At 42.6% G+C, this 26,680-nt stretch overlaps 1 protein-coding gene across 1 annotated transcript; it reads right to left on the reverse strand.

Moving 5' to 3' along the window:
- Positions 1-24,817: 24,817 nt before the first annotated feature.
- LOC125520265 (multiprotein-bridging factor 1c) lies at positions 24,818-25,522 on the reverse strand. The gene has a single exon (XM_048685130.1). The coding sequence runs from the start codon at positions 25,426-25,428 to the stop codon at positions 24,958-24,960; it is 471 nt and encodes a 156-aa protein (XP_048541087.1). The 5' UTR covers positions 25,429-25,522; the 3' UTR covers positions 24,818-24,957.
- Positions 25,523-26,680: the final 1,158 nt, after the last annotated feature.

Consider the following 26,680-nt stretch of genomic DNA (forward strand, 5'->3'; position numbering starts at 1 on the left):
CCGCGGACTAGGGTTTCCCCTCCATCCATTCGTCTGTGGCCTCATGTTCTACTACGGGCTGGACTTTCATGATCTGGCCCCGAACTTCGTCCTCAACATTTCGGCGTTCATCGTTGTGTGTGAGGCTTTCCTCCGCATCCGGCCCCACTTCGGCCTGTGGTTAAAGACCTTCAATATCAAGCCGAAGGTGGTGGGCGGCTAACAAGCAGAATGCGGCGGAGCCATGGTGGGCAAGATGCCCAACATTATATGGCTTGAAGGCTCCTTCGTGGAGACCATAAAGGGGTGGCAATCGGCGTGGTTCTACATCACCGAGCCGCGCGACGCCAAATGGGTGGCTGCCCCCAAGTTTTGATCCGGAATCCCCACGCGGCTCACCTCCTGGAAAGAGAAGGGCCTGTCCTGGGGTTCATCGGTAGAGCTGGACGGACTCCAGAAATGTATCCGGAATATGGCCGGCAAGAAGCTCAAGCTTGACAATATAGTCCAGGTCATGCTCATCCGCCAGATCCTCCCGTGCCAACAACGGGACTTCAACTTGTGGGAGTTCGACCTAGCCCAGCACCAGACTCTGAGCGAGCTCTTTGACACGACGCACAAGGACGTCTGGAAGGTGCTATTCAAGGGCGCCGAGGTCCCTCCCTCCCTCACCGAGGACCACAGGATAAGCGCGAAGCGCCAAGCGCATTCGGTGAGTTCCATACATCCGGTAGGATATTTATTTCCCCCAGCTTAACCATGTGCAGGGTCTGAGCTCCATGCCTTTGACAGGACTGGGTGGAGACGTCGGGGCAGATTAACTGTCCGGCCCCTCTGCCCGAAGACACTGCGGACGCTCTCCTGACGGAGATGCTGACTCCGGCTCCTTACAAGGTGCCGGAGAAGACCAAGAAGGCCAAGGGAACCCAAAAGAGTTCCCGACACCAGGGTTTATCGGACTTATCGTCCGATAACTTCGCGACGCACTCCTCCCCCGAAGACGAGGAGGAAGATGAAGATGTTCCCCTCCAGTCGGGGGAGACAAGAAAAGGAAGGCCGCCCCTACTGGGGGGGCAGAAGGGTCCAAGAAGGGAAGGACTCTCCATCCGGACTAATCCACCACCGCCGCCGAAGGCGAAGACGAGTGGCTGCTCAGGGCCAAGCCCCTGGCGAAGTCGTAAGTATTTGGATACCAGAGTAACTCATAGCATTCCTTTGTCGCACTACTTCTCCTAATGCCGAATTATGATTATGCAGACCGCCACGAGCCCGTATCGACGTATCGTCGGACGGCTCCCTGGGCTCGTCGGATATGGATAGCGATCCACTTCCGACCGCCACCTCCCCTTGCCCTATAGACAACGCCGAGGTATTGTCTCAAGAGGCACCGGGTCGAGGGGAGACAGTCCTGGAGGCGCCTCAAGGCGACCTTCCGGACTCCGGGAGCAGAGGGAGCAAGGTTCCCGAGGGCTCCGAGTTCGGCCATCAGCCGAACACCGCGTCGGAACCTCCAATGGTTCCGGACTCAGGCAGGCGACCTCCTTCCAAAAGGGGCAAGACGCCTGTGCTGGTGACATTTGTCCAACCAGAGGCACCGGACAATCTGCTGGGAGCGCTTCGCAGCGCTTCCATCGACAAAGAGCACCGCACTATTATGAGTGCGGTGGTCCAGAAGGTTCAGTCCGCCAAGAGCGGATTGACTGAAGCCTGTGCCAGCCTTCTAACAGGCTTTGAGGTAAGTTTTTGAAATATAGGAAAAATATTACCGCATAGACAGTAGCCCCTGATGCTCTGTTCGTTGTTCAAAAAGAAAAGCTGAATAGAGGATCAAACAATATTGGAGGAGTCTAACATAAGTATGTCTATATGCGTATGCAGGCTTTGCTGCTGGCATCTGCCGCACTGACTGCAGAGGTCACCGCATTGAAGCAGGACCTTAAAGGGTCCAAGGACGAGCTCGGCCTTGCCAAGAGGCAGCTCGAGGAGAACAAAGGTAAGTAGTACCTAGTCTATGGATATGTATAAAAAGTATGCGACTGCATAATGACAGGATCATCGTAAATTTGCCAGGGGCCACGACCGAGGTGGCGACCCTGAAGCAAGCGCTATCCGAGGCCGAAAACAAAGCGAACAAGGAGCGCACCGAGCGGGAAAGGCATGAGGCACAGGTGGGCGAGGTGCAACAAGAGCTCCACGCTCTCGTGACGAAGCACGAGGCGTTGGAGCTTGACTTGAAGACGCGAGAGTCTGAGCTTGCCGCGGCCCTCGAGAGCGCAAAGAGTGCCAAGGCTGAAGCCCAAAAGGCCCTCCAGGAGATTGATGCAATGAAGGAGATAGCGGCGGGTAAGGCATTCTATATGCAAAGCAAGCATGTGAAAGTAAATTACTTGTTACTTACCCGAATCCGGAGCTCTCCAGGAGCATTCGCAGATTTGCCCCGCAGCGTGTCGGATGCCGCAATGTTTTACCAGGCCGAGGAGGGAAGCTTAACGGAGAAGTTGTTCTGGGCCCAATATATTGGGACCGAACACCCGGTGCCTATGAGCGACCAGCTAAAGCAGCTGGTCGAGCTATACAAGGCGGCAGAACAGGCCATGAAGGGCTTTATAGTCCGGCTGTGGCCTGGCGACGCCCTTCCGAACAGCTACTTCGGCCTGGTGAGGCAGCCTGTGGATGCCTGCCCACGGCTGGAAGTCGTCAAGCGGTCCGTCTGCATCGAAGGTGCACGCCGGGCTTTCGCCCGTGTGAAGGTGCAATGGGCCAGGCTAGACACCGTGAAGCTGATCAACGAAGAGCCACCGGAGGGCAAGGAGCATCGCCACCCCGAGATGTAATATGAGGGTGTCCTGAAGGGTGACCGTCTCGTAGCGGACGAGTGTACCAAAGATACAATATTTGAGTAAACCCGCTCGTGTAATCCTGTATTCATGAAAACTTGTTCATATGCGCTATGCAACGCTTGTTTGAATTTAAAATATTACCTTCTGTTCGGCTGTTTATCAAATCTGAGAGATGGCTAGTCGTCGGCATCTGCCCCCATGCCATGAGTGCTGGGGTGTTCGGGATAAACCTGAGCACTCTTGTTCCCATTTTTGGGTCCTTCGAGGGAGGTGCTCAGCACAACGAACAAGGCAATCGGACTATAATGCGTTATCACTCTCACTTAGCCATAGAATTCTATAATTTTAAATTTCGGCAAAGATCCCTAGTGTTCAGAAGGCCGAACTCGGGGCGCGATACACGCCTTAAGCCGGACAGGGCCGACTCCTCGCTCTAAGCGGCATAAGTCTTTAAGGACTTGAAAACCTCTCGAACATCGATCAGTCTCTCGCCTTATCATGATAGTCAGTATTAGCTTTCTCTACTGAGGTGCTTAGCCCAGCAGAACCGGGGCACAATCGCAGTAGTTCTCCCAGTGCTACCTTAGCCGATATAGCGGAACGTAAGGTACCAAAACATGGGAGCCGGGCAAACCCAACTATTGACCCAAGACATGATTCAGAGCTGATGCATATAATGCTATAAGTTCGGGGTGCCGCACTATTGAAAGTGTCCGGACTTCTCACGCCGTATTGTGGGGTATGCTTAAGCCCCTAGCGCATTGGCCGTACCAGAGTGTACGGGTGCTGGATGTCATGAATGAACATATATATATATAAATATATATATAAAAGAAGAATGCAATAATAGTCTTAATGATATGCATTGTTTATTCAAAAAGGTGCGTCAAAGCAGAATGATACATGCGGTGCAATAAGCAAAAAGTAGGACTGTTTCACATGTCCCTGCCAAGAGCAAGCTGAGGAATAGTATTAAAGCAAATATTTCACTCGTTATCGTAATCCACTTGGGAGTTCTGTGGTGTGACGTAGCTTTCTACCTCCTTGGTTGCTGCATCATGTGTTCGGCAATCATGCTGCCGGACAGGGTTTCCAGAGATTAAGGTCCTGAAAGAGAAAATAACAAAGCAGGGAGCCCCTAGTGCGATTTAAGCCGCGTCTTGGAGCGTGCCGTAATCGTGCCCCCTCCCTATCTGTTCCCATGGTATTTTTAATGCGTAACTATGTACGCGTGGCACGAGTTTTGCTGTTTGGCTTGGGCCGGGGTGGGGGCCGTATTGCTATGCGAGCTCAGAACGTGCCAGGCGGTCCTGTTGCCAATTACTCCGGGCGCTCTTGAAGGTGTTTGGATCCTTAAACGCCGAACTAGTGGATTGCCTTAAGAGGCTACTTTGCGCTTCCGCTGCGAGGGCCGCGGTGTGCTCCTCCGTTCGGAGAGAGCGCTCTGTGTTTCCATTAACTGTAATGACCCCCTAAGGTCCTGGCATCTTGAGCTTGAGGTATGCATAATGCGGTATCGCATTGAATCTCGCAAATGCGGTTCACCCGAGCAGTGCATGATAACCACTGCGGAACGAGACTATATCGAAGATTAACTCTTCGCTTCGGAAGTTATCCGGGGATCCGAAGACCACTTCCAGTGTGACTGGGCCTTGATACGTCTCCAACGTATCTATAATTTTTGATTGCTCCATGTTATATTATCTACTGTTTTGGCCTATATTGGGCTTTATTTTCCACTTTTATATTATTTTTGGGACTAACCTATTAATCAGAGGCCCATCCCAGATTTGTTGTTTTTTTTTGCCTATTTCAGTGTTTCAGATAAACGGAATATCAAACGGAGTCCAAACGGAATAAAATCTTTGGGAACGTGATTTTCTCACCGAACGTGATCCAGGAGACTTGGACCCTGATCCAAGGAACAAAAGAGGCGGTCACGAGGGTGGGGGGCGCCCCCCCTAGGGCGCGCCCCTGCCTCGTGGGCCCCTCGTTGCTCCTCCGGCGTACATCTTCCTCCTATATATACACACGTACCCCCAAACGATCAGAACAGGAGCCAAAAACCTAATTCCATCGCCGCAACTTTTTGTATCCACGAGATCCCATCTTGGGGCCTGTTCTGGAGCTCCGTCGGAAGAGGGCCGTCATCACGGAGGGCTTCTACATCATCCTAGCCCCTCCGATGAAGTGTGAGTAGTTTACCTCAGACCTTCGGGTCCATAGTTAGTAGCTAGATGGCTTCTTCTCTCTCTTTGAATCTCAATACAAAGTTCTCCCCCTCTATCCGCAGTGCGAAGCCGCCGAACACAAAGATCTGTCCGGGAAGAAAAGTCTCACCCTGGACTGCATCGCTATCGATGATCGTAGGAGCCATCAAGCCTAACGGCGACGACACAGAGGAACTCTCAATGAAAGCACCAATGTCGGTGTCAAAACCGGCGGATCTTGGGTAGGGGGTCCCGAACTGTGCGTCTAAGGCGGATGGTAACAGGAGGTAGGGGACACAATGTTTTACCCAGGTTCGGGCCCTCTTAATGGAGGTAAAACCCTATGTCCTGCTCGATTTATTCTTGATGATATGGGTATTACAAGAGTTGATCTACCACGAGATCGGAGAGGCTAAACCCTAGAAGCTAGCCTATGGTATGATTGTTGTTGTCCTACGAACTAAAACCCTCCGGTTTATATAGACACCAAAGCGGGTTAGGGTTACACAAGGTCGGTTACAAAGGAGGAGATATCCATATCCGTACTGCCTAGCTTGCCTTCCACGCCAAGTAGAGTCCCATCCGGACACGAGACGATGTCTTCAATCTTGTATCTTCATAGTCTAACAATCCGGCAAAAGGATATAGTCCGGCTACCCGGAGACCCCCTAATCCAGGACTCCCTCAAAGGTCTTCCCTTTATCTTTGAAGGGAGATGCATTGACATGGTATAGGCTATGTGATGATATGGGATCATGGGATTATAAGCGATTGAAATTGGAATTTCACCAGAAGTTTTATCCTATGCATCTTGTTCATCGTGATCGTAATTATATATATATTTTTTGGCCTCGCGAAGGAGAAAGCATTGCTCAAGCTTGGGGGAGGCTTAAGTCAATTTTATATTCATGCCCCAATCATGAGCTCTCAAGAGAAATGATTATTCAAAAAATTTATGCTCGGCTTTCTGACAACAATCGCTCCGTGCTCGATACTTCTTGTACTGGTTCTTTTATGATGAAGACTATTGAATTCAGATGGGATTTATTGGAGAGGATTAAATGCAACTCTGAAGATTGGGATCTCGACGAAGGTAAGGAGTCAGGTATGACACCTAAGTTTGATTGTGTCAAATCTTTTATGGGTACTGATGTTTTCCATAAGTTTAGCACTAAATATGGACTTGATTCTGAGATAGTAGCTTCTTTATGTGAATCTTTTGCTACTCATGTTGATCTCCCTAGGGAGAAGTGGTTTAAATATAATACTCCCATTGAAACAAAAGTAGTTGCACCTATTAAAGTTGAATAAAAAACTATCACTTATGATGATCCTGTTGTTCCCACTGCTTATGTTGAGAAACCGCCTTTCCCTGTTAGAATTAAGGATCATGCTAAAGCTTCAACTATAGTCAACAAGAGTAATATTAGGACACACAAATCCCCTGAGCAAATTAAAGTTGAACCTAATATTGCTATGGTTAAAGATCTCTTGGCCGATAATATTGATGGGCAGGTTATTTATTTCTGTGAAGAAACTGCTAGAATTGCTAAGCCTGGTGCTAAGGATAAACATAGACCTGTTATAGGCATGCATGTTATTTCTATTAAAATAGGAGATCATTGTTATCGTGGCTTATGCGATATGGGTGCTGGTGCTAGTGCAATACCTCATACCTTATACAAAGAAATTATGCATGATATTGCACCTGCTGAGATAGAAGATATCGATGTTACAATTAAGCTTGCCAATAGAGATACTATTTCACCGATTGGGATTGTTAGAGATGTTGAAGTCTTGTGTGGGAAGGTTAAATATCCTGCTGATTTTCTTGTTCTTGGTTCCCCACAAGATAGCTTTTGTCCCATTATATTTGGTAGGCCCTTCTTAAATACTGTTAATGCTAGGATAGACTGCGAAAAGGATGTTGTTATTATTGGTTTGGGTGATATGTCTCATGAGTTTAACTTCTCTAAATTTCTCAGACAACCCCGTGATGAGGAATTACCTAGTAAGGGTGAAATTATTGGTCTTGCTTCTATTGTTGTGCCTCCTAATGATCCTTTAGAACAATTTTTCTTGACCATGAAAATGATATGTTCATGAATGAAAGAAGGGAAATAGATGAAGTATTCTTTAAACAAGGACCTATTCTGAAACACAACTTGCCTGTTGAAATCCTAGGGAATCCTCCTCCACCCAAGGGTGATCCCGTGTTTGAGCTTAAATCGTTACCTGATGCTCTTAAATATGCTTATCTTGATGAAAAGAAGATATACCCTGTTATTATTAGTGCTAACCTTTCAGAGCATGAAGAAAATAAATTATTGAAAACTCTGAAGAAGCACCGTGCTACTATTGGATATACTCTTGATGATCTTAAGGGCATTAGTCCCACTCTATGTCAACACAAAATAAATTTGGAGAAGGATGCCAAACCAGTTATTGATCACCAACGATGGCTAAATCCTAAGATGAAAGAAGTAGTAAGAAAGGAAATATTAAAACTCCTTGAGGCATGTATAATTTATCCCGTTGCTGATAGTCGGTGGGTAAGTCCTGTCCATTGTGTCCCTAAGAACGGAGGTATTACCATTGTTCCTAATGATAAAGATGAATTGATCCCACAAAGAATTATTACAGGTTATAGGATGGTAATTGATTTCCGCAAATTAAATAAAGCTACTAAAAAGGATCATTACCATTTGCCTTTTATTGATGAAATGCTAGAAAGATTATATAAACATACACATTTTTGCTTTCTAGATGGTTACTCTAGTTCCTCCCAAATACCTGTGTCAGCTGATGATCAAGCAAAGACCACTTTTACTTGCCCTTTCGGTACCTTTGCTTATAGACATATGCCTTTTGGTTTATGTAATGCACCTGCTACCTTTCAAAGATGCATAATGGCTATATTCTCGGACTTTTTTGAAAAGATTTGTGAGGTTTTCATGGACGATTTCTCCGTGTATGGATCCTCTTTTGATGATTGCTTGAGCAACCTTGATTGAGTTTTGCAGAGATGTGAAGAAACTAATCTTGTCTTGAATTGGGAGAACTGTAACTTTATGGTTAATGAAGGTATTGTCTTGGGGCATAAAATTTCTGAAAGAGGTATTGAAGTTGACAAAGCTAAAGTTGATGCTATTGAAAAGATGCCGTGTCCCAAGGACATCAAAGGTATAAGAAGTTTTCTGGGTCATGCCGGTTTTTATAGAAGGTTCATTAAGGACTTCTCAAAAATTTCTCGGCCTCTGACTAACCTATTACAAAAAGATATTCCTTTTGTCTTTGATGATGATTGTGTAGAAGCATTTGAAATACTTAAGAAAGCTTTGATTTCTGCACCTATTGTTCAGCCACCTGATTGGATTTACCCTTTGAAATTATGTGTGATGCTAGTGATTATGCTGTAGGTGTTGTTCTAGGACAAAGAGTTGATAAGAAATTGAATGTTATACAGTATGCTAGTAAAACTCTAGACAATGCCCAGAGAAATTATGCTACTACCGAGAATGAATTCTTAGCAGTTGTATTTCCTTGTGATAAGTTCAGACCTTATATTGTTGATTCTAAAGTAACTATTCATACTGATCATGCTGCTATTAAATATCTTATGGAAAAGAAAGATGATAAGCCTAGACTTATTAGATGGGTTCTCTTGCTACAAGAATTTGATTTGCATATTACTGATAGGAAGGGAGCTAAGAACCCCGTTGCAGACAACTTGTCTAGGTTAGAGAATGTTCTTGATGACCCACTACCTATTGATGATAGCTTTCCTGATGAACAATTAAATGTCATAAATGCTTCTCGTACTGCTCCATGGTATGCTGATTATGCTAATTACATTGTTGCTAAATTTATACCACCTAGTTTCACATACCAGCAAAAGAAAAAGTTATTTTATGATTTAAGGCATTACTTCTGGGACGACCCACATCTTTATAAAGAAGGAGTAGATGGTGTTATTAGGCGTTGTGTACCTGAGCATGAACAGGAACAGATCCTACGCAAGTGTCACTCCGAAGCCTATGGAGGACACCATGCTGGAGATAGAACAGCACACAAGGTATTCCAATCCGGTTTTTATTGGCCTACTCTCTTCAAGGATGCCCGTAAGTTTGTCTTGTGTTGTGATGGATGTCAAAGTATTGGTAATATTAGTAGACGTCAAGAAATGCCTATGAATTATTCACTTGTTATTGACCCATTTGATGTCTGGGGCTTTGATTATATGGGACCTTTTCCTTCCTCTAATGGGTATACACATATTTTAGTTGCTGTTGATTATGTTACTAAGTGGGTAGAGGCTATTCCAACTAGTAGTGCTGATCATAAAACCTCTATTAAGATGCTTAAAGAAGTTATTTTTCCGAGGTTTGGAGTCCCTAGATATTTAATGACTGATGGTGGTTCACACTTTATTCATGGTGCCTTCCGTAAAATACTTGCTAAGTATGATGTTAATCATAGAATTGCATCTCCTTATCACCCACAGTCTAGTGGTCAAGTAGAATTAAGTAATAGAGAGCTCAAATTAATTTTGCAAAAGACTGTTAATAGATCTAGAAAAATTGGTCCAAGAAACTTGATGATGCATTATGGGCTTATAGAACTGCATACAAAAATCCTATGGGTATGTCTCCGTATAAAATGGTTTATGGAAAAGCTTGTCACTTACCTCTTGAGCTAGAACATAAGGCATATTGGGCCATTAAAGAGCTCAATTATGATTTCAAACTTGCCGGTGAGAAGAGGTTATTTGATATGAGCTCACTTGATGAATGGAGAACCCAGGCCTATGAGAATGCCAAACTGTTTAAAGAAAAAGTTGATGGCATGACAAAAGGATACAAAAGCGTGAGTTCAATGTAGGTGATTATGTATTGCTATACAACTCTCGTTCAAGATTTTTTGCAGGCAAACTTCTCTCTAAATGGGAAGGCCCTTACGTCATCGAGGAGGTCTATCGTTCCGGTGCCATAAAAATCAACAACTTCGAAGGCACAAATCCGAAGGTGGTGAACGGTCAAAGAATCAAACATTATATCTCAGGTAATCCCATAAATGTTGAAACTAATTATTGAAACCGTAACCCCAGAGGAATACATAAGGGACAGTTTTTGAAATGTTTCAGACTCCGAAAAGGAATAGGTATGTGGTACGGTAAGTAAACCGACTCCAAAACAGTTCTAATGGCAATATTTCTCCGTTTTGCAATATATAAAAAATAGGAAAATAAGAAGCAGACCGGAAAGGACAAGGGACTTCCACGAGGGTGGAGGACGCGCCCTACCCCCCTGGGCGCGCCTCCCTGCCTCGTGGGCACCTCGTGTGCTCTCCGAACTCCGTTTTCTTGCATGATACTTCTTTTGGTCGGTAAAAATTCATTATATAATCTCCCGAAGGTGTTGACCACCGTATCACGCAAATATCTCTTGTCTTTGTTTCGAGCTATTTTTCTGACAAATCTAGGTCATCATGTCGTCTTCAAGTGCCCCCAAGGACAAGTTCTTCGAGAAGGTCATCGACCTCTACCTCGCGGAGGTGCTGCAACACCCTCAAACCATTGAGATGCGTGAGGGGTTGTTGCACATCCGCGATGTTGAAGGACCAAGGAGGACCGAAAGCATGGAGGCAAGGCTCGAGGCATTGGAGCAACAAGTTTTCAAGTGTCAGGAGATGGTGGAGCGTGGACTCGACTCCAATCACATAATGATCACGGAGTTCACCAACAACCACAAGCTGGACGTCAAGGACATTGGGGAAGCCATCTTCAAGCTTCATGAGAAAATCGAGCACCTCCAAGCCCAGATCTATGACCTACAAATCAAAATTGTGAGTATGAATATAGATTCAAGAGGATGAGTTTGGCTGCAGATTTGAGGATTCAGGAAACTCGATCATCCTTCCATGATGGTGAGCCTATGCCTTGAAAGAGGGACGACAAGCCTACATCATCAACAACTCCACCTTCTTCACCAACAAAGAAGAACTGAGTATCTAGTATGGGCACTCCCCTTGGCAACTGCCAAGCTTGGGGGAGTGCTCCGGTATCGTATCACCATCACTTTTATCTTTACCGTTTTTCTTAGTTTGATCCTTTTGATAATATCTTGATCTAGTAGAATAAAGTTTTAGTATGGTCTAGTTGTGAGTTTTGCTTTATGATCCTTCTATGTAATCGAGTCCGTGAGCTATATATAATAAAGATTAGTGTTGAGTCAAGGGCTTTATTATTTTGCTATGATCTTGAGGGAATAAAATAAAAGAGAAGAAATAAAAAGAAACAAAGAGATCATATGGATCTTATGGAGAGTAATGAGCTCACATATAAAGAGTATGATGAATAAAAGTTGTTGAGAGTTGACAAACATAGTTTTGTTCATTGTTGCAATTAATAGGAAGTAATAAAGAAAGAGAGGTTCACATATAAATATACTATCTTGGACATCTTTTATGATTGTGAGCACTCATTAAAATATGACATGCTAAAGAGTTGATGTTAGACAAGGAAGATAACGTAATGGGTTATGTTTTCTTACATCTGAGATAAATTATATTGTCATGGATCATCCAACATGTTGATCTTGACTTCCCCTCTCATGCTAGCCAAGTTCTTTGCACCAAGTAGAAATACTACTTGTGCTTCCAAATATCCTTAAAACCCAGTTTTGCCATGAGAGTCCACCATACCTACCTATGGATTGAGTAAGATCCATCAAGTAAGTTGTCATCGGTGCAAGCAATAAAAATTGCTCTCTAAATATGTATGATTTATTAATGTGGAGAAAATAAGCTTTATACGATCTTGTGATGTGGAAGAAATAAAAGTGACAGACTGCATAATAAAGGTCCATATCACAAGTGGCAATATAAAGTGACGTTCTTTTGCATTAAGATTTGTGCATCCAACCATAAAAGCGCATGACAACCTCTACTTCCCTCTGCGAAGGGCCTATCTTTTACTTTTATCTTCTACCTTATATAAGAGTCATGGTGATCTTCACCTTTCCTTTTACATTTTATCATTTGGCAAGCACAATGTGTTGGAAAGATCCAGATATATATACCTAATTGGATGTGAGTTTTCATGAACTATTATGGTTGACATTACCCTTGAGGTAAAAGGTTGGGAGGCAAAACCATAAGCCCCTATCTTTCCCTGTGTCCAATTAAAACTTCATAACCATAAATATTGCGTGAGTGTTAGCAATTGTGAAAGACTAAAAGATGGTTGAGTATGTGGACTTGCCGAAAAGCTCTTATATTTACTCGTTCCTATGTTATGATAAATTGCAATTGCCTCAATGACTGAGATTAGAGTTTGTTGGTTCTCAATGAAGTTTATGATTCATACTTGAAATTGTGATTGAATTGTTACTTTAGCATAAGAGATCATATGACAATATATATATATATGTTGCTGTTCTAAGAATGATCATGATGCCCTCATGTCCGTATTTTATTTTTATCGACACCTCTATCTCTAAACATGTGGACATATTTTTCGATTTCGGCTTTCGCTTGAGGGCAAGTGAGGTCTAAGCTTGGGGGAGTTGATACGTCCATTTTGCATCATGCTTTTATATCGATATTTATTGCATTATGGGCTGTTATTACACATTATGTCACAATACTTATGCCTATTCTCTCTTATTTTACAAGGTTTACATGAAGAGGGAGAATGCCGGCAGCTGGGATTCTAGGCTAGAAAAGAAGCAAATATTAGAGACCTATTCTGCACAGCTCCAAAGGTCCTGAAACTTCATAGAAGTTATTTCCAGAATATAGAAAAAATACTAAGCGAAGAAAGTTCCAGAGGGGGGCCACACCCTGGCCACGAGGGTGGGGGGCGCGCCCCCTGCCTCGTGGGCCCCCTAGTGGCCCTCCGATGCCCATCTTTGGCTATATGGAGTCTTTCGTCCGAGAAAAAAAATCATAAGCAAGCTCACGGGACGAAACTCCGCCGCCACGAGGCGGAACCTTGGCGGAACCAATCTAGGGCTCCGGCAGAGCTGTTCTACCGAGGAAACTTCCCTCCGGGAGGGGGAAATCATCACCATCGTCATCATCAACGATCCTCTCATTGGGAGGGGGTCAATCTCCATCAACATCTTCACCAGCACCATCTCATCGCAAACCCTAGTTCATCTCTTGTATCCAATCTTTGTATCCAAACCTCAGATTGGTACCTGTGGGTTGCTAGTAGTGTCGATTACTCCTTGTAGTTGAAGCTAGTTGGTTTACTTGGTGGAAGATTATATGGTCAGATCCATTATGCATATTAATACCCCTCTGATTATGAACATGAATATGCTTTGTGAGTAGTTACGTTTGTTCCTGAGGACATGGGAGAAGTCTTGCTATTAGTAGTCATGTGAATTTGGTATTCGTTCGATATTTTGATGAGATGTATGTTGTCACCCTCTAGTGGTGTCATGTGAACGTCGACTACATGACACTTCACCATTGTTTGGGCCTAGAGGGAGGCATTGGGAAGTAATAAGTAGATGATGGGTTGCTAGAGTGACAGAAGCTTAAACCCTAGTTTATGCGTTGCTTCGTAAGGGGCTGATTTGGATCCATATGTTTCATGCTATGGTTAGGTTTACCTTAATACTTTTGTTGTAGTTGTAGATGCTTGCAATAGGGGTTAATCATAAGTGGGATGCTTGTCCAAGTAAGGACAGTACCCAAGCACTGGTCCACCCACATATCAAATTATCAAAGTACCGAACACGAATCATATGAACGTGATGAAAACTAGCTTGACGATAATTCCCATGTGTCCTCGGGAGCACTTTCCTTCATATAAGAGTTTGTCCAGCCTTGTCCTTTGCTACAAAAAGGATTGGGCCATCTTGTTGCACCTTATTTCCTTTTATTACTTGCTACTCGTTACCAATTACCTTATCACAAAACTATCTGTTACAGATAATTTCAGTGCTTGCAGAGAATACCTTGCTGAAAACCGCTTATCATTTCCTTCTGCCCCTCGTTGGGTTCGACACTCTTACTTATCGAAAGGACTAGATAGATCCCCTATACTTGTGGGTCATCAGAGTACATAGCTGCTTCGGAAGTAGCAAATGAAGGAGTCTGGATGAAGGAGTTCATATCCGATCTAGGTGTCATACCTAGTGCATCGGGTCCAATGAAAATCTTTTGTGACAATACTGGTGCAATTGCCTTGGCAAAGGAATCCAGATTTCAGAAGAGAACCAAACACATCAAGAGACGCTTCAATTCCATCCACGATCAAGTCCATGTGGGAGACATAGAGATTTGCAAGATACAAACGGATCTGAATGTTGCAGACCCGTTGACTAAGCCTCTCTCACGAGCAAAACATGATCAGCACCAAGGCTCCATGGGTGTTAGAATCATTACTGTGTAATCTGGATTATTAACTCTAGTGCAAGTGGGAGACTGAAGGAAATATGCCCTAGAGGCAATAATAAAGTTATTATTTATTTCCTTATTTCATGATAAATGTTTATTATTCGTGCTAGAATTGTATTAACCGGAAACATAATACATGTGTGAATACATAGACAAACAGAGTGTCACTAGTATGCCTCTACTTGACTAGCTCGATAATCAAAGATGGTTATGTTTCCTAACCATAGACATGAGTTGTCATTTGATAAACGGGATCACATCATTAGGAGAATGATGCGATTGACTTGACCCATTACGTTAGCTTAGCACTTGATCGGTTTAGTTTACTGCTATTGCTTTCTTCATGACTTATACATGTTCCTATGACTATGAGATTATGCAACTCCTAATTACCGGAGGAACACTTTGTGTGCTACCAAACGTCACAACGTAACTAGGTGATTATAAAGGTGGTCTACAAGTGTCTCCGATGGTACTTGTTGAGTTGGCATAAATCGAGATTAGGATTTGTCACTCCGATTGTAGGAGAGGTATCTCTAGGCCCTCTCGGTAATGCACATCACTATAAGCCTTGCAAGCAATGCAACTAATGAGTTAGTTACGGGATAGTGCATTATGGAACGAGTAAAGAGACTTGCCGGTAATGAGATTGAACTAGGTATTGAGATACCGACGATCGAATCTCGGGCAAGTAACATACTGATGACCAAGGGAACAACGTATGTTGTTATGCGGTTTGACCGATAAATATCTTCGTAGAATATGTAGGAGCCAATATGAACATCCAGGTTCCGCTATTGGTTATTGACCGGAGACGTGTCTCGGTCATGTCTACATAGTTCTCGAACCCGTAGGGTCCGCACGCTTAACGTTCGGTGACGATCGGTATTATGAGTTTATGTGATTTGATGTACCGAAGGTAGTTTGGAGTCCCGGATGAGATCGAGGACATGACGAGGAGTCTCGAAATGGTCGAGACGTAAAGATCGATATACTGTACGACTATATTCGGACATCGGAAAGGTTCCGAGTGATTCGGGTATTTTTCGGAGTACCGGAGAGTTACGGGAATACGGGGAAGAAGTATTGGGCCTCATGGGCCAAGTGGTAGAAGAGAGGACGCAGGGCGCGCGGCCCCCTAGCCCAAACCGAATTGGACTAGGGGGGCGGCCCCCCTTTCCTCCCTCTCCTTCCTTCTCCCCTTCCCCCTTTCCTACTCCTACTAGGAGGAGGACTCCTCCTCCTGGCGCACCCTACAGGGGCCGGCCTCCCTCCCCCTTGCTCCTTTATATACGGGGGCAGGGGGCACCCTAGGACACACAAGTTGATCATTGATCCCTTAGCCGTGTGCGGTGCCCCCTCCACCATATAATCCACCTCAATCATATCATAGCGGTGCTTAGGCGAAGCCCTGCATCGGTAGCAACATCATCATCATCATCACGCCGTCGTGCTGACGGAACTCTCCCGTGAAGCTCTGCTGGATCGGAGTTCGTGGGACGGCATCGAGCTGAACGTGTGCTGAACTCGGAGGTGCCGTGCGTTCGGTACTTGGATCGCTCGGATCGTGAAGACGTTCGACTACATCAACCGCGTAGCAGTTGATTTATCGGCCATTTGTAAAGATATTTCAGTAGGTGTCAACTTATTCAAATCAAGTCTACGATATAAAGAGAGAGGCATAACACTAACACCTACTCCAAGATCACATAAAGCAGTTTTAACATAGTTTCTTTTAATGGAGCATGGTATAGTTGGTACTCCTGGATCTCCTAGTTTCTTAGGTATTCCACCTTTAAAAGTATAATTGGGAAGCATGGTCGAAATTTCAGCTTCCGGTATCTTTCTTTTATTTGTAACAATATCTTTCATATACTTAGCATAAGGATTCATTTTAAGCATATCAGTCAAACGCATACGCAAAAAGATAGGTCTAATCATTTCAGCGAAGCGCTCAAAATCCTCATCATCCTTTTTCTTGGATGGTTTAGGAGGAAAAGGCATGGCTTTTTGAACCCATGGTTCTCTTTATTTACCGTGCTTCCTAGCAACGAAGTCTCTCTTATCAGAATGTTGATTCTTTGATTGTGGGTTATCAAGATCAACAGCAGGTTCAATCTCTACATCATTGTTATTGCTAGGTTGAGCATCATCATTATCACTAGGTTCATGTTCATTACCATATTGTGTTTCAGCATTAGAAATAGAAATATCATTGAGATTCTCAGGTGTGTCAACAACAGGTTCACTAGAAGCATGCAAAGTCCTATCATTTTTCTTTTTCTTCTTCTTAGAAGGACTAGGTGCATCAACATTAGTTCTCTAAGAATCTTGCTCAATTCTCTTAGGGTGGCCCTCAGGATACAGATGTTCCTGAGTCATTTTACCCCCTCTAGTCACAACTCTAACATCATTATCATTTTTCTTATTATTTAATTCATTGAGCAAGTCATCTTGTGCTTTAAGCACTTGTTCTACTGGAGTGGTAACCATAGAAGCATGTTTACTGGTAATTTTAAGGTCACATTTAAATCTAGACATATAATCACTCAAGTGTTCAACCATATAAGCATTACGTTTCAATTGTCTACCAACATAAGCATTGAAGTTTTCTTGTTTAATAATAAAATTATGAAACTCATCCAAGCATTGGCTAGCAGACTTATTACGAGGAATATCTCCTTCATCAAGTCTATAGGGAGAATTTACCTTTACTACCCGTGTAGGGTTATTAAGACCATGTATTTCTTCAATAGGTGATAAATTCTTAACATCTTCAGCTTTAATGCCCTTTTCTTTCATAGATTTCTTTGCATCTTGCATATCTTCAGGAATGAGAAATAGAATACCCCTTTTCTTCAGAGTTGGCTTAGGAGTTGGTTCAGGAAGTGTCCGATCATTATCATTACTCAATATATTATTCAATAGCAATTCAGCTTGCTCAACAGTTCTTTCCCTGAAAACACAACCAACACAACTATCCAGGTGGTCTCTGGAAGCATCGGTTAGTCCATTATAAAAGATATCAAGTATTTCATTTTTCTTGAGAGGATGATCAGGCAAAGCATTAAGTAATCGGAGAAGCCTCCCCCAAGCTTGTGGGAGACTCTCTTCTTCAATTTGCACAAAATTATATATTTCCCTTAATGCAGCTTGTTTCTTATGAGCGAGAAAATATTTAGCAGAGAAGTAATAAATCATATCCTGGGGACTACGCACACAACCAGGAGCAAGAGAATTAAACCATGTCTTAGCATCACCCTTTAATGAGAACGGAAATAACTTAAGGATATAGTAGTAATGAATTTTTTCCTCATGAGTGAATAGGGTGGCTATATTATTTAATTTAGTAAGATGTGCCACAGAGTTTCAGATTCATAGCCATAAAAAGGATCAGATTCAACCAAAGTAATTAACTCAAGATCGAGAGAGAAATCATAATCCTTATCATAAATACAGATAGGTGAAGTAGCAAAAGCAGGGTGATATTTCATTCTAGCATTCAAAGACTTTTCTTTCAGCTTAGCTAACAGTTTCTTAAGATCATATCTATCTTTGCAAGCAAAAATGTCTCTAGCAGTTTCTTAATCCATAACATAACCCTCAGGCCCATCAGGTAATTCATATCTAGGGGGAGAATCTTCAACATCACTTTCATCAATATTATCTGTTTCAATAATTTCATTCTCTCTAACCCTAGCAAGTTGTTCATCAAAAAATTCACCTAATGGCACAGTATTATCAAGAATAGAAGTAGTTTCATCATAAGCATCATGCATAGTAGAAGTGGCATCATCAATAACATGCAACATATCAGAATCAATAGCAGGAGTAGGTGTCGCAAGTTTACTCAAAACAGAAGGAGAATCAAGTGCAGAGCTAGATGGCAGTTCCTTACCTCCCCTCGTAGTTGAGGGAAAAATCTTGGTTCTTTCATCTTTCAAGTTCCTCATAGTGATCAACAGATATAAATCCCAAGTGACTCAAAGAATAGAGCTATGCTCCCCGGCAATGGTGCCAGAAAATGGTCTTGATAACCCACAAGTATAGGGGATCGCAACAGTTTTCGAGGGTAGAGTATTCAACCCAAATTTATTGATTCGACACAAGGGGAGCCAAAGAATATTCTCAAGTATTAGCAGTTGAGTTGTCAATTCAACCACACCTGAAAGACTTAATATCTGCTGCAAAGTATTTAGTAGCAAATTAGTATGGAAGTAACGGTAACGGTAGCAAAAGTAACCGTAGTAGTTTTTGTAGCAATCGTAACAATGGCAACAGAAAAGTAACTAAGTAAAGATCAATATGTGAAAAGCTCGTAGGCAATGGATCAATGATGGATAATTATGTTGGATGCGATTTCTCATGCAACAATTATAACATAGGGTGACATAGAACTAGCTCCAATTCATCAATGTAATGTAGGCATGTATTCTGAATATAGTCATACATGCTTATGGAAAAGAACTTGCATGACATCTTTTGTCCTACCCTCCCGTGGCAGTGGGGTCCTATTGGAAACTAAGGGATATTAATGCCTCCTTTTAATAGAGTACCGGACCAAAGCATTAACACTTGGTGAATACATGAACTCCTCAAACTACGGTCATCACCGGGAATGGTCCCGATTATTGTCACTTCGGGGTTACCGGATCATAACACATAGTAGGTGAATATTGACTTGCAAGATAGGATCAAGAACTCACATATATTCATGAAAATATAATAGGTTCAGATCTGAAATCATGGCACTCGGGTCCTAGTGACAAGCATTAAGCATAGCAAAGTCATAACAACATCAATCTTAGAACATAATGGATACTAGGGATCAAACCCTAACAAAACTAACTCGATTACATGGTAAATCTCATCCAATCCATCACCGTCTAGCAAGCTTACGATGAAATTACTCACGCACGACGGAGATCATCATGAAATTGGTGATGGAGGAAGGTTGATGATGATGATGGCGACGGATTCCCCTCTCCGGAGCCCCGAACGGACTCCAAATCAGCCCTCCCGATGAAGATTAGGGCTTGGCATCGGCTTCGTATCATAAAACGCGATGAATCCTTCTCTCTGATTTTTTTCTCCCCGAACATGAATATATAGAGTTGGAGTTGATGTCGGTGGAGTCTCCGGGGGCCCAGGGGTGCGCCATACACCCTCATGGACAGGGTGTGGGCCCCTGATGCTGATTCTTTCGCCAGTATTTTTTATTAATTCCAAAACGTGTCTCCGTGGATTTTTAGGTCATTCCGAGAACTTTTATTTCTGCACAAAAATAACACCATGGCAATTCTGCTGAAAATAGCGTCAGTCCGGGTTAGTTCCATTCAAATCATACAAGTTAGAGTCCAAAACAAGGCCAAAAGTGTTTGGAAAAGTAGATACGTTGGAGATGTATCAGATTACATGGCTCATACACATAACTTATTACTGGACCGTAATCCAAACCAGTTAAGCATATCACTTACTACCATCTTTCAGTGGTTGCGCACTTGATCTTAAGCAGTATTTGATTGAGGTCAATGGTCATATCCCATCGAAAATGTTTAGTTCAAGTTGTAAGATTATGTAAGTTTTAAGTTTTTTCTAGTTGATCCTTAGAAACACGTATACCTGTAGGAACACCTAAGTGAAAAGCATCTCCAAGATACCAATTTGTTTCGGTAATTGATGACAAAACCAATTGAGATGACTAGTGATTTCAATGAGTCTATTTCATGAACTAAGACTTATTTTCTTATTCGGGTCCTTTGCTATAAGTTGAGTGTCATTAGTCACCATTGCCTTATACTTTTCAAGCTGTTGCCTACATCAAACTCTTAGTTTATACTTTCTAGGGTTTTTGTGAATCCAACGATTCACATAGGGTGTAGGATAAATGTACTATGAAGAGAGGCACAAGCAATATAATTTGGTTATAAATCCAAGAAATAGCCCTAAGTCAAAGTACTCCAATCCATTCCCTAGCTATTCTTTGTACGAGTTTTTCTAAAGCATAGTACTTTCAAAGATTTATCTTCCGGTACTACCAAGCTACTAAGAATTATTCATACTTAGAGAACAAACCCTGAGTCCACAGTCCAGAACCGTTGTTATTTTTGTTCCCAAACTGCCGAGCCAATCCACCTTGAAACATTCTTTGTTTGCCCCGACGCATCTGAGCATAACTTTTGCCATTGGCACTTCCGATTCATCTCGGTTTGCTTCTTTGTGAGTCACAATATAAGTTCAGTACCTACACCATTTTTTCTTCTACAACTTTCGAGTAGTTGCTTAGCATTTTTCTGCAATTTCTTTTTAAGAATTGCTCTGTCTAGTATGGTACTATAGATAAATTGGTTTTACCTAGTACCTCCGAGTTTCTCTATTCTGGTAGAAAAAGAGCTACCTTTTTTCGTTCAAAACCACCGTCCTGTTCTCAACGAGTAGTCTCGAGTGATGTGTTTCTAGTTGGTTCCCAAACGTTGCCCTGGTTGTTCAAATTTATTTGAAATGTTCCGCTATTTCAACTTCTAGTGCTTCCGAGCCATCAAGTGATAGTTAGATTCTTGGATCTTCTCTATAAATTTCCTCGCATGCCCCTCCATTGTTGCAAACGACATAACCATTCCGTTACACGCTTAGTTATTTCGCTCACTCATTTCACCCCTTGCAAGCCACTCCACACCACTCCATCCATCTATCACATAGAGGAAAAGATATTGAAGGCAACATGAGAAGAGAAGACGTCTTGAGTGATTTCTTGTTCACTTCTTTGATTCTTTGAATGCCAAGAACTTACCTTTATTGAATCCCTACCCCTCATGATCACTTCTTTCACCACGATCTTATTCTTGTGAGAGAGTATTCCTATGGATTGTTGAAGAAGTTTCAATTGAAGATCTTTCAAAGAGCTCTTGGCAAGTGACTTTATGTTTTCTTGTTACTCTTGGATTAGGAGGAAGTTGAGAACCTGTCAAGTTATACATGTGCAGGACTCAAGAGGCTGTATGATCTCGGAGATCGCCCACTTGGTGCAACTACCCGTAGAGGGGTTTCTAAGTGCAAGCCATAGTTGAATAGGTTGGTTATGCTCGGTGGCCCAGGCTAAATATTTTCATAATACTACCTCTATATGGGAACCTCCATTCTCTGCTCCCAAAAATACGTTTTGGCTTCCATTTAAAAAATTACCTTAGATGTCTCATTCTTGTCTCTTTAGATTGCCAAAGTTGACTCTAGTAATTGGTGTAGTCCTTGGTGTGAGGTTTGCAATCATTTATAATCATTTGAAAACGAATTCGGATCTACCTTACCCCAAACTTGTTGTGACCTTTGCAAGACAATTTTACCCAAATTAATAGGTTTGTCTTGCACCACAAGTAGGTAGGCTTAGGCTAAAGTGCGAAATAATTTGGTACCTTCCAAATATCATAAAAGATGGCATATGCAAAGTGTGAAGGTAAAACCCAAAAGAAATAAGGGTTTACTTATTTATCATAAAAGAAGTATTACCTCCATCTAAAAACTATTCTGGGACGGAGGGAGTATAATCTAAGCGTTTTTTTAAATGTGAAAAAAAGGAGCAATATGATTTTTCTTGTATTGTGAAAGATAGGAATTAATCTTACATAATAATATAGAAATCCATTCCTATGAACTTATGAAAACCTATCCTACAAAGTTTCTGCAAGCCAAAGAGGCCTATGCCTTTGAAACATTTCCAATTTGCTCGGCACTTCCTCCGTCCCAAGCAAATATAATTATTCAAGCAAATATATCTAGATGTATTTTAGTGTTAGATATATCTATTGATGTATCTAAATATATTTTAGTACTGATATATCCCTTGGTGATTTTTTTCTAAAACATTTTAGATTAGCTTGGTAGATAAAAAGGAAATGGGATAGCTAGAACTCATCTAGCTGAGACTAACTATGGTCTCATTCACCTCAGCTGATGTCATCCTAGTTGTATCACGTTTGTTTTCCTTTTTGGGCTAGCCTAATGCGTTTTCTTGTCTTTTCTTGGCCTAGTAACTTTTCATCATGTATGGATGGAGGCTTGAGGAGAACCACTAGCGTTATTGCGATGCTGAATAGCAGCAGAACTACTAGTTGTTGTAGCAATGATGAAGCTAGGTGAAAACTTGTAAGAAAAAAAATTCTTTTTGAATAATTAGCACCACGAACTAATTAACCATGACTTTTTGTCAATTTCCTTTTGTTCCATTTCACTATAATACGCTGGCAAAAATGGCGCAGCAAGTATAATAATAGAGCTATGTCAATTTCCTGTTGCTCCATTTCCACATAACCATGTGATTTATTAGTTTGAAAATCGTTTGCCGATTTTGAAATGTTCGCATACTTGAAAAATATTTGTCAAATACGAAAAACGTTTGTGAATGTTAAAAGATTATCATGAATTAAAAAAGTTGGTAAAATTTAAAAATTATAAATGTTACAAAAAATCACAGTTTTTAAAAATAATGAATTTACGGGATAATCACAAGTTCTCAAAATGTGTAGTCTTTTTTTTAAATCTCATGATTTTTAAAAATTAAACGGAGAATAAAAAAAGGAAACAAAATTAAGTAAACCATGAAGTGGCGAGCCCCTCGCCCCCCCCCCCCCCCCCCCCCGCGCAGTTGCTACATGCCTTGAAAGCCTGTAGTTGCGGCCCCCTTGAAATACATGTTGTTACCACATGCCTTAAAAACGTGTCATTGTGATCCCGTTTAAAAACTCATCCTTGAAACGCATTTTGAAGAACATGTAGTTGCGACCCCTCTTAAAACATACAGTTGTGTCTATATAAACATTTAGTTGCCACCTCTCTTAAAAACATGCATTTGCGACCCACCTTAAAAAATATGCAATTTCAACCAACCTTGAAAAAGATGCAGTTGCGAACTCTCTTGAGAAACATGCAGTTGCGAACTCTCTTGAGAAACATGCGACCATGCCTTAAAAACATGCAATTGCGACCTACCTTAAAAACATGCAGTTGCAGCCCCTCTTGGAAACATGTAGTTGCGACCCCATCTTAAAAATATCCAGTGCGCCCCTCTCTTGAAAACATGCAGTTGCAACCCCTCTTGAGAAACATGCAGTTGCGACCCTACCTTAAAAACATGCAGTTGCAATCTACCTTAAAAACATGCAGTTGCGGTCCCTCTTGAAAAACATGTAGTTGCGACCCCATCTTCAAAATATGCAATTTCGATCCCTCTTGAAAACATGCAGTTACGTCCCCGTTTTAAAAACATGCAGTTGCAGCCCCTTTTAGAAAACATGCAGTCGCAACCCCATCTTGAAAACATGAAGTTGCAACCTCTCTTGAAACATGGAGTTGTGACCCCAAATTAAAAACATCTAGTTGTGACCCCTTTTGAAAATATGCATTTGCAACCCACCTTAAAAAACATGCAATTTTAACCAGTCTTGAAAAAGATGCAGTTGCGACCCTCTCTTAAAAACATATAGTTGCAATCCCTCTTGAGAAACATAGAGTTACGATCCTGCCTTAAAAACATGTACTTGTAACCTACCTTGTAAACATATAGTTGCGACATCTCTTAAAAAACATATAGTTGCAACCACATCTTAAAAATATGCGGTTGCGACTCCTCTTCAAAATATACGGTTGTGACGTTATTTTAAAAACATACAGTTATGACCCACTTTAAAAACATGTTGTTGCGGTTCCTCTTGAAAACATGGAGTTGTGTCCTCGTTTTGAAAACATACAGTTATGACCCACCTTAAAAACATGTGGTTAAGGTCCCTCTTGAAAACATGCAATTGCTACCCATTTTTCAAACATGCAGTTGTGGCTTTTTTGAAAAACATGCATTTACGACCTTGCCTTAAAAACATGCAATTACGACTTCTTTCAAAAACATTTAGTTGTGATCATATTATAACGCTTGCAGTTGCATGTCTAATAGTGGACATGCAAATGGCCTCGGTAACTCCCCCTCCAGACCACAGTTGCGACCCTTTTTTCCCAATCTCAACTTCATTATTGTATTGAGAGGGTGAATTTAAAAATTAAAAATTATAAGAGATAAATTTTGTAAAACTAAAACCTAAGCAATCATTTTGAAATTTGTAAAATGAATATTAAGCTAAAGTGAAATAAATATACTAAAATTAAGAAAAAGAAAATAGTGTACAACACAACGGATCGGACGGTCATTGACGTGAATGAGCCCATAGATAAAACTCAGCTAGCTGAGTTCTAGCAAATCCGAAAGGGAAATTGTGAGAACGTACGTTCCTTCCTTGTAGAAGAGAATACTCCAATCGGATACTCAATCTCAGCAATATGACGTCAGAATTCCACAGGAGGGCCGGTTCAAAATAGCAGATCAGCCCACAATAGTATTTGGCATCAAATTCATTAGATGTATCAATTTGCACGACTTTTACAACCCAATCTACCAGAGAGCAACCGGAGATTTACAGATCTGACTACCATCCATCCCAAATTCACAGGTCAAATCAAGCAGTCCCCACGAACCATCACTTCGTTCCGGCGGGCGCGGGCGCCCCAACCGCCTTGCCCCGGAGCTTGACCTCGAGCGCGCGCTCCATCTTGGCGAGCACGGCCTGGACGGGGACGGCCTTGCCGCTCTCGTACTCCTGCACCACCTGCGCCCGCTCGCTGATGCGCTTGGCCAGCTCCGCCTGGCTCCACCCTTTGGCCACGCGCGCCTTCTGGATGGCCGCCCGCACGTCGCCGCCCACGCGCTCCAGCCCCGCCGGCTCCGTCATCTCGTCCAGCTTCCTCGCGGGCGCCGCCACGGCCGCGGCGGAGGCCTTCTTGTTCGTGCCCGCCGCCACCTTGCGCACCGTCTCCACCGGCGCGCCCGTCCGCAGCGCCTGGTTCACCGCCTTGGCGGACTTGAGGTCGGCCGCCTTGGGCTTCGCCCGCCGCAGGACCACCGGCTCCCAGTCCTGCGTGATGTTGCCGCTCATCCTACCAGTCGGCATCGCTCCTTCTGTTCTCTCTGCCTCTACCCTGTTTCCCCTCTTGATTTTATCTTCTCCTCGCCTTTCTCTTTCTCTGTTCTCGTGCCAATGAGTTGGGTGGGAAGGCATATATAGAGGCCGTGGACGGTGGAGGTGCACGATGACGGTTGGGGGGGCGGTTCGGGAAGGTTCGTGAACGCGCTCGGGTGCTCGTGTGTTCTGGAAGATTCTGGGATTTTATCGGTTGCGTGTGGGCCGTTGATCGTAAGCAGTTCAGGGGAACGGATGGCTGTGGATGGGCCAAGAAAAACTTGGGTGCCACGGAAAGCCCCAGTAGAAGATACTTGGCGGTCACGCACTACTCATTCAAATTCTGTGACATTTTTCCTAGAAAAAAAATCAAATTCAGTGCCCAGCACGAAATTGCAATTCGTTGATTTGTAGTCTTCTTTCTTCTTCTGAACAAAAGACAAATTTGAGGAAGTATTTTTTCCTTCCTCTGAACATTTTTTTAAGGGGATCCTTCCTCTGAACTGAACTATACTCATTGCCCAGACATAAAATGGTGATGTTTTAGATTATTATGGTTTTTAGGGGAAATGTCTATGCGCCGCCATCGCTAACGTCTGCATGTCCTTGCTAGTGAACTGGGGAGGGGAGGTTCGAGATGGGAGGGGGTGCCGAAAGAAAATGCCCCGCGTTCCTCTCAAAAAAGAAAATGCCTCACGTTCGCCTATTAGTATTTCATTTTGTGGTCCGCCTGATCTCTCGGTCCATTCAGTTTTTTCTATTATTACTTTTTTGCGAGAAGGTTTCTTCAGCGTAGAATTCGTGTGAATTTTAGAGAATTGTTTTCTGATTTTTTCCTTCTTTCTGTGGGGCTTGTTTGACTTGTATGAGTGACCGAAAAATCACCAAAACATAGTGAAATTTGAAATCTTGTTTAAATTGCCGTCTTAGCTTTCTCCTTTTCTTTCTGGAGGGCACCTGACAGATGCCCGACAATTAAGCACACATGTCAACTAAAAAAACTAAGCGCACATGTCAACTAAAAAACTAAGTGCACATGTTAACTCAAAAAAAAACTAAGTGCACACGTTATTAACTCAGAAAAAAAAACTAAGCACGCATGTTATTACTTAGTAATTGACACCAAAATCCACATACATAAACATGTAAATGATCTTTTGACCTGGTGATTTTTTTTCTTCGATCTACTCATCAATCATCATGGCACACTAAATTGCCGTTGGATGTGAAATCTATACGACAG

The sequence above is a fragment of the Triticum urartu genome, chromosome 7, assembly GCF_003073215.2.
Source record: "Triticum urartu cultivar G1812 chromosome 7, Tu2.1, whole genome shotgun sequence".
Classification (NCBI taxonomy): Eukaryota; Viridiplantae; Streptophyta; class Magnoliopsida; order Poales; family Poaceae; genus Triticum; species Triticum urartu.

What these genes read in the sequence shown, in the direction of transcription:
- LOC125520265 (XM_048685130.1), bottom strand. Translation starts at nt 25,428, where the DNA reads ATGCCGACTGGTAGGATGAGCGGCAACATCACGCAGGACTGGGAGCCG.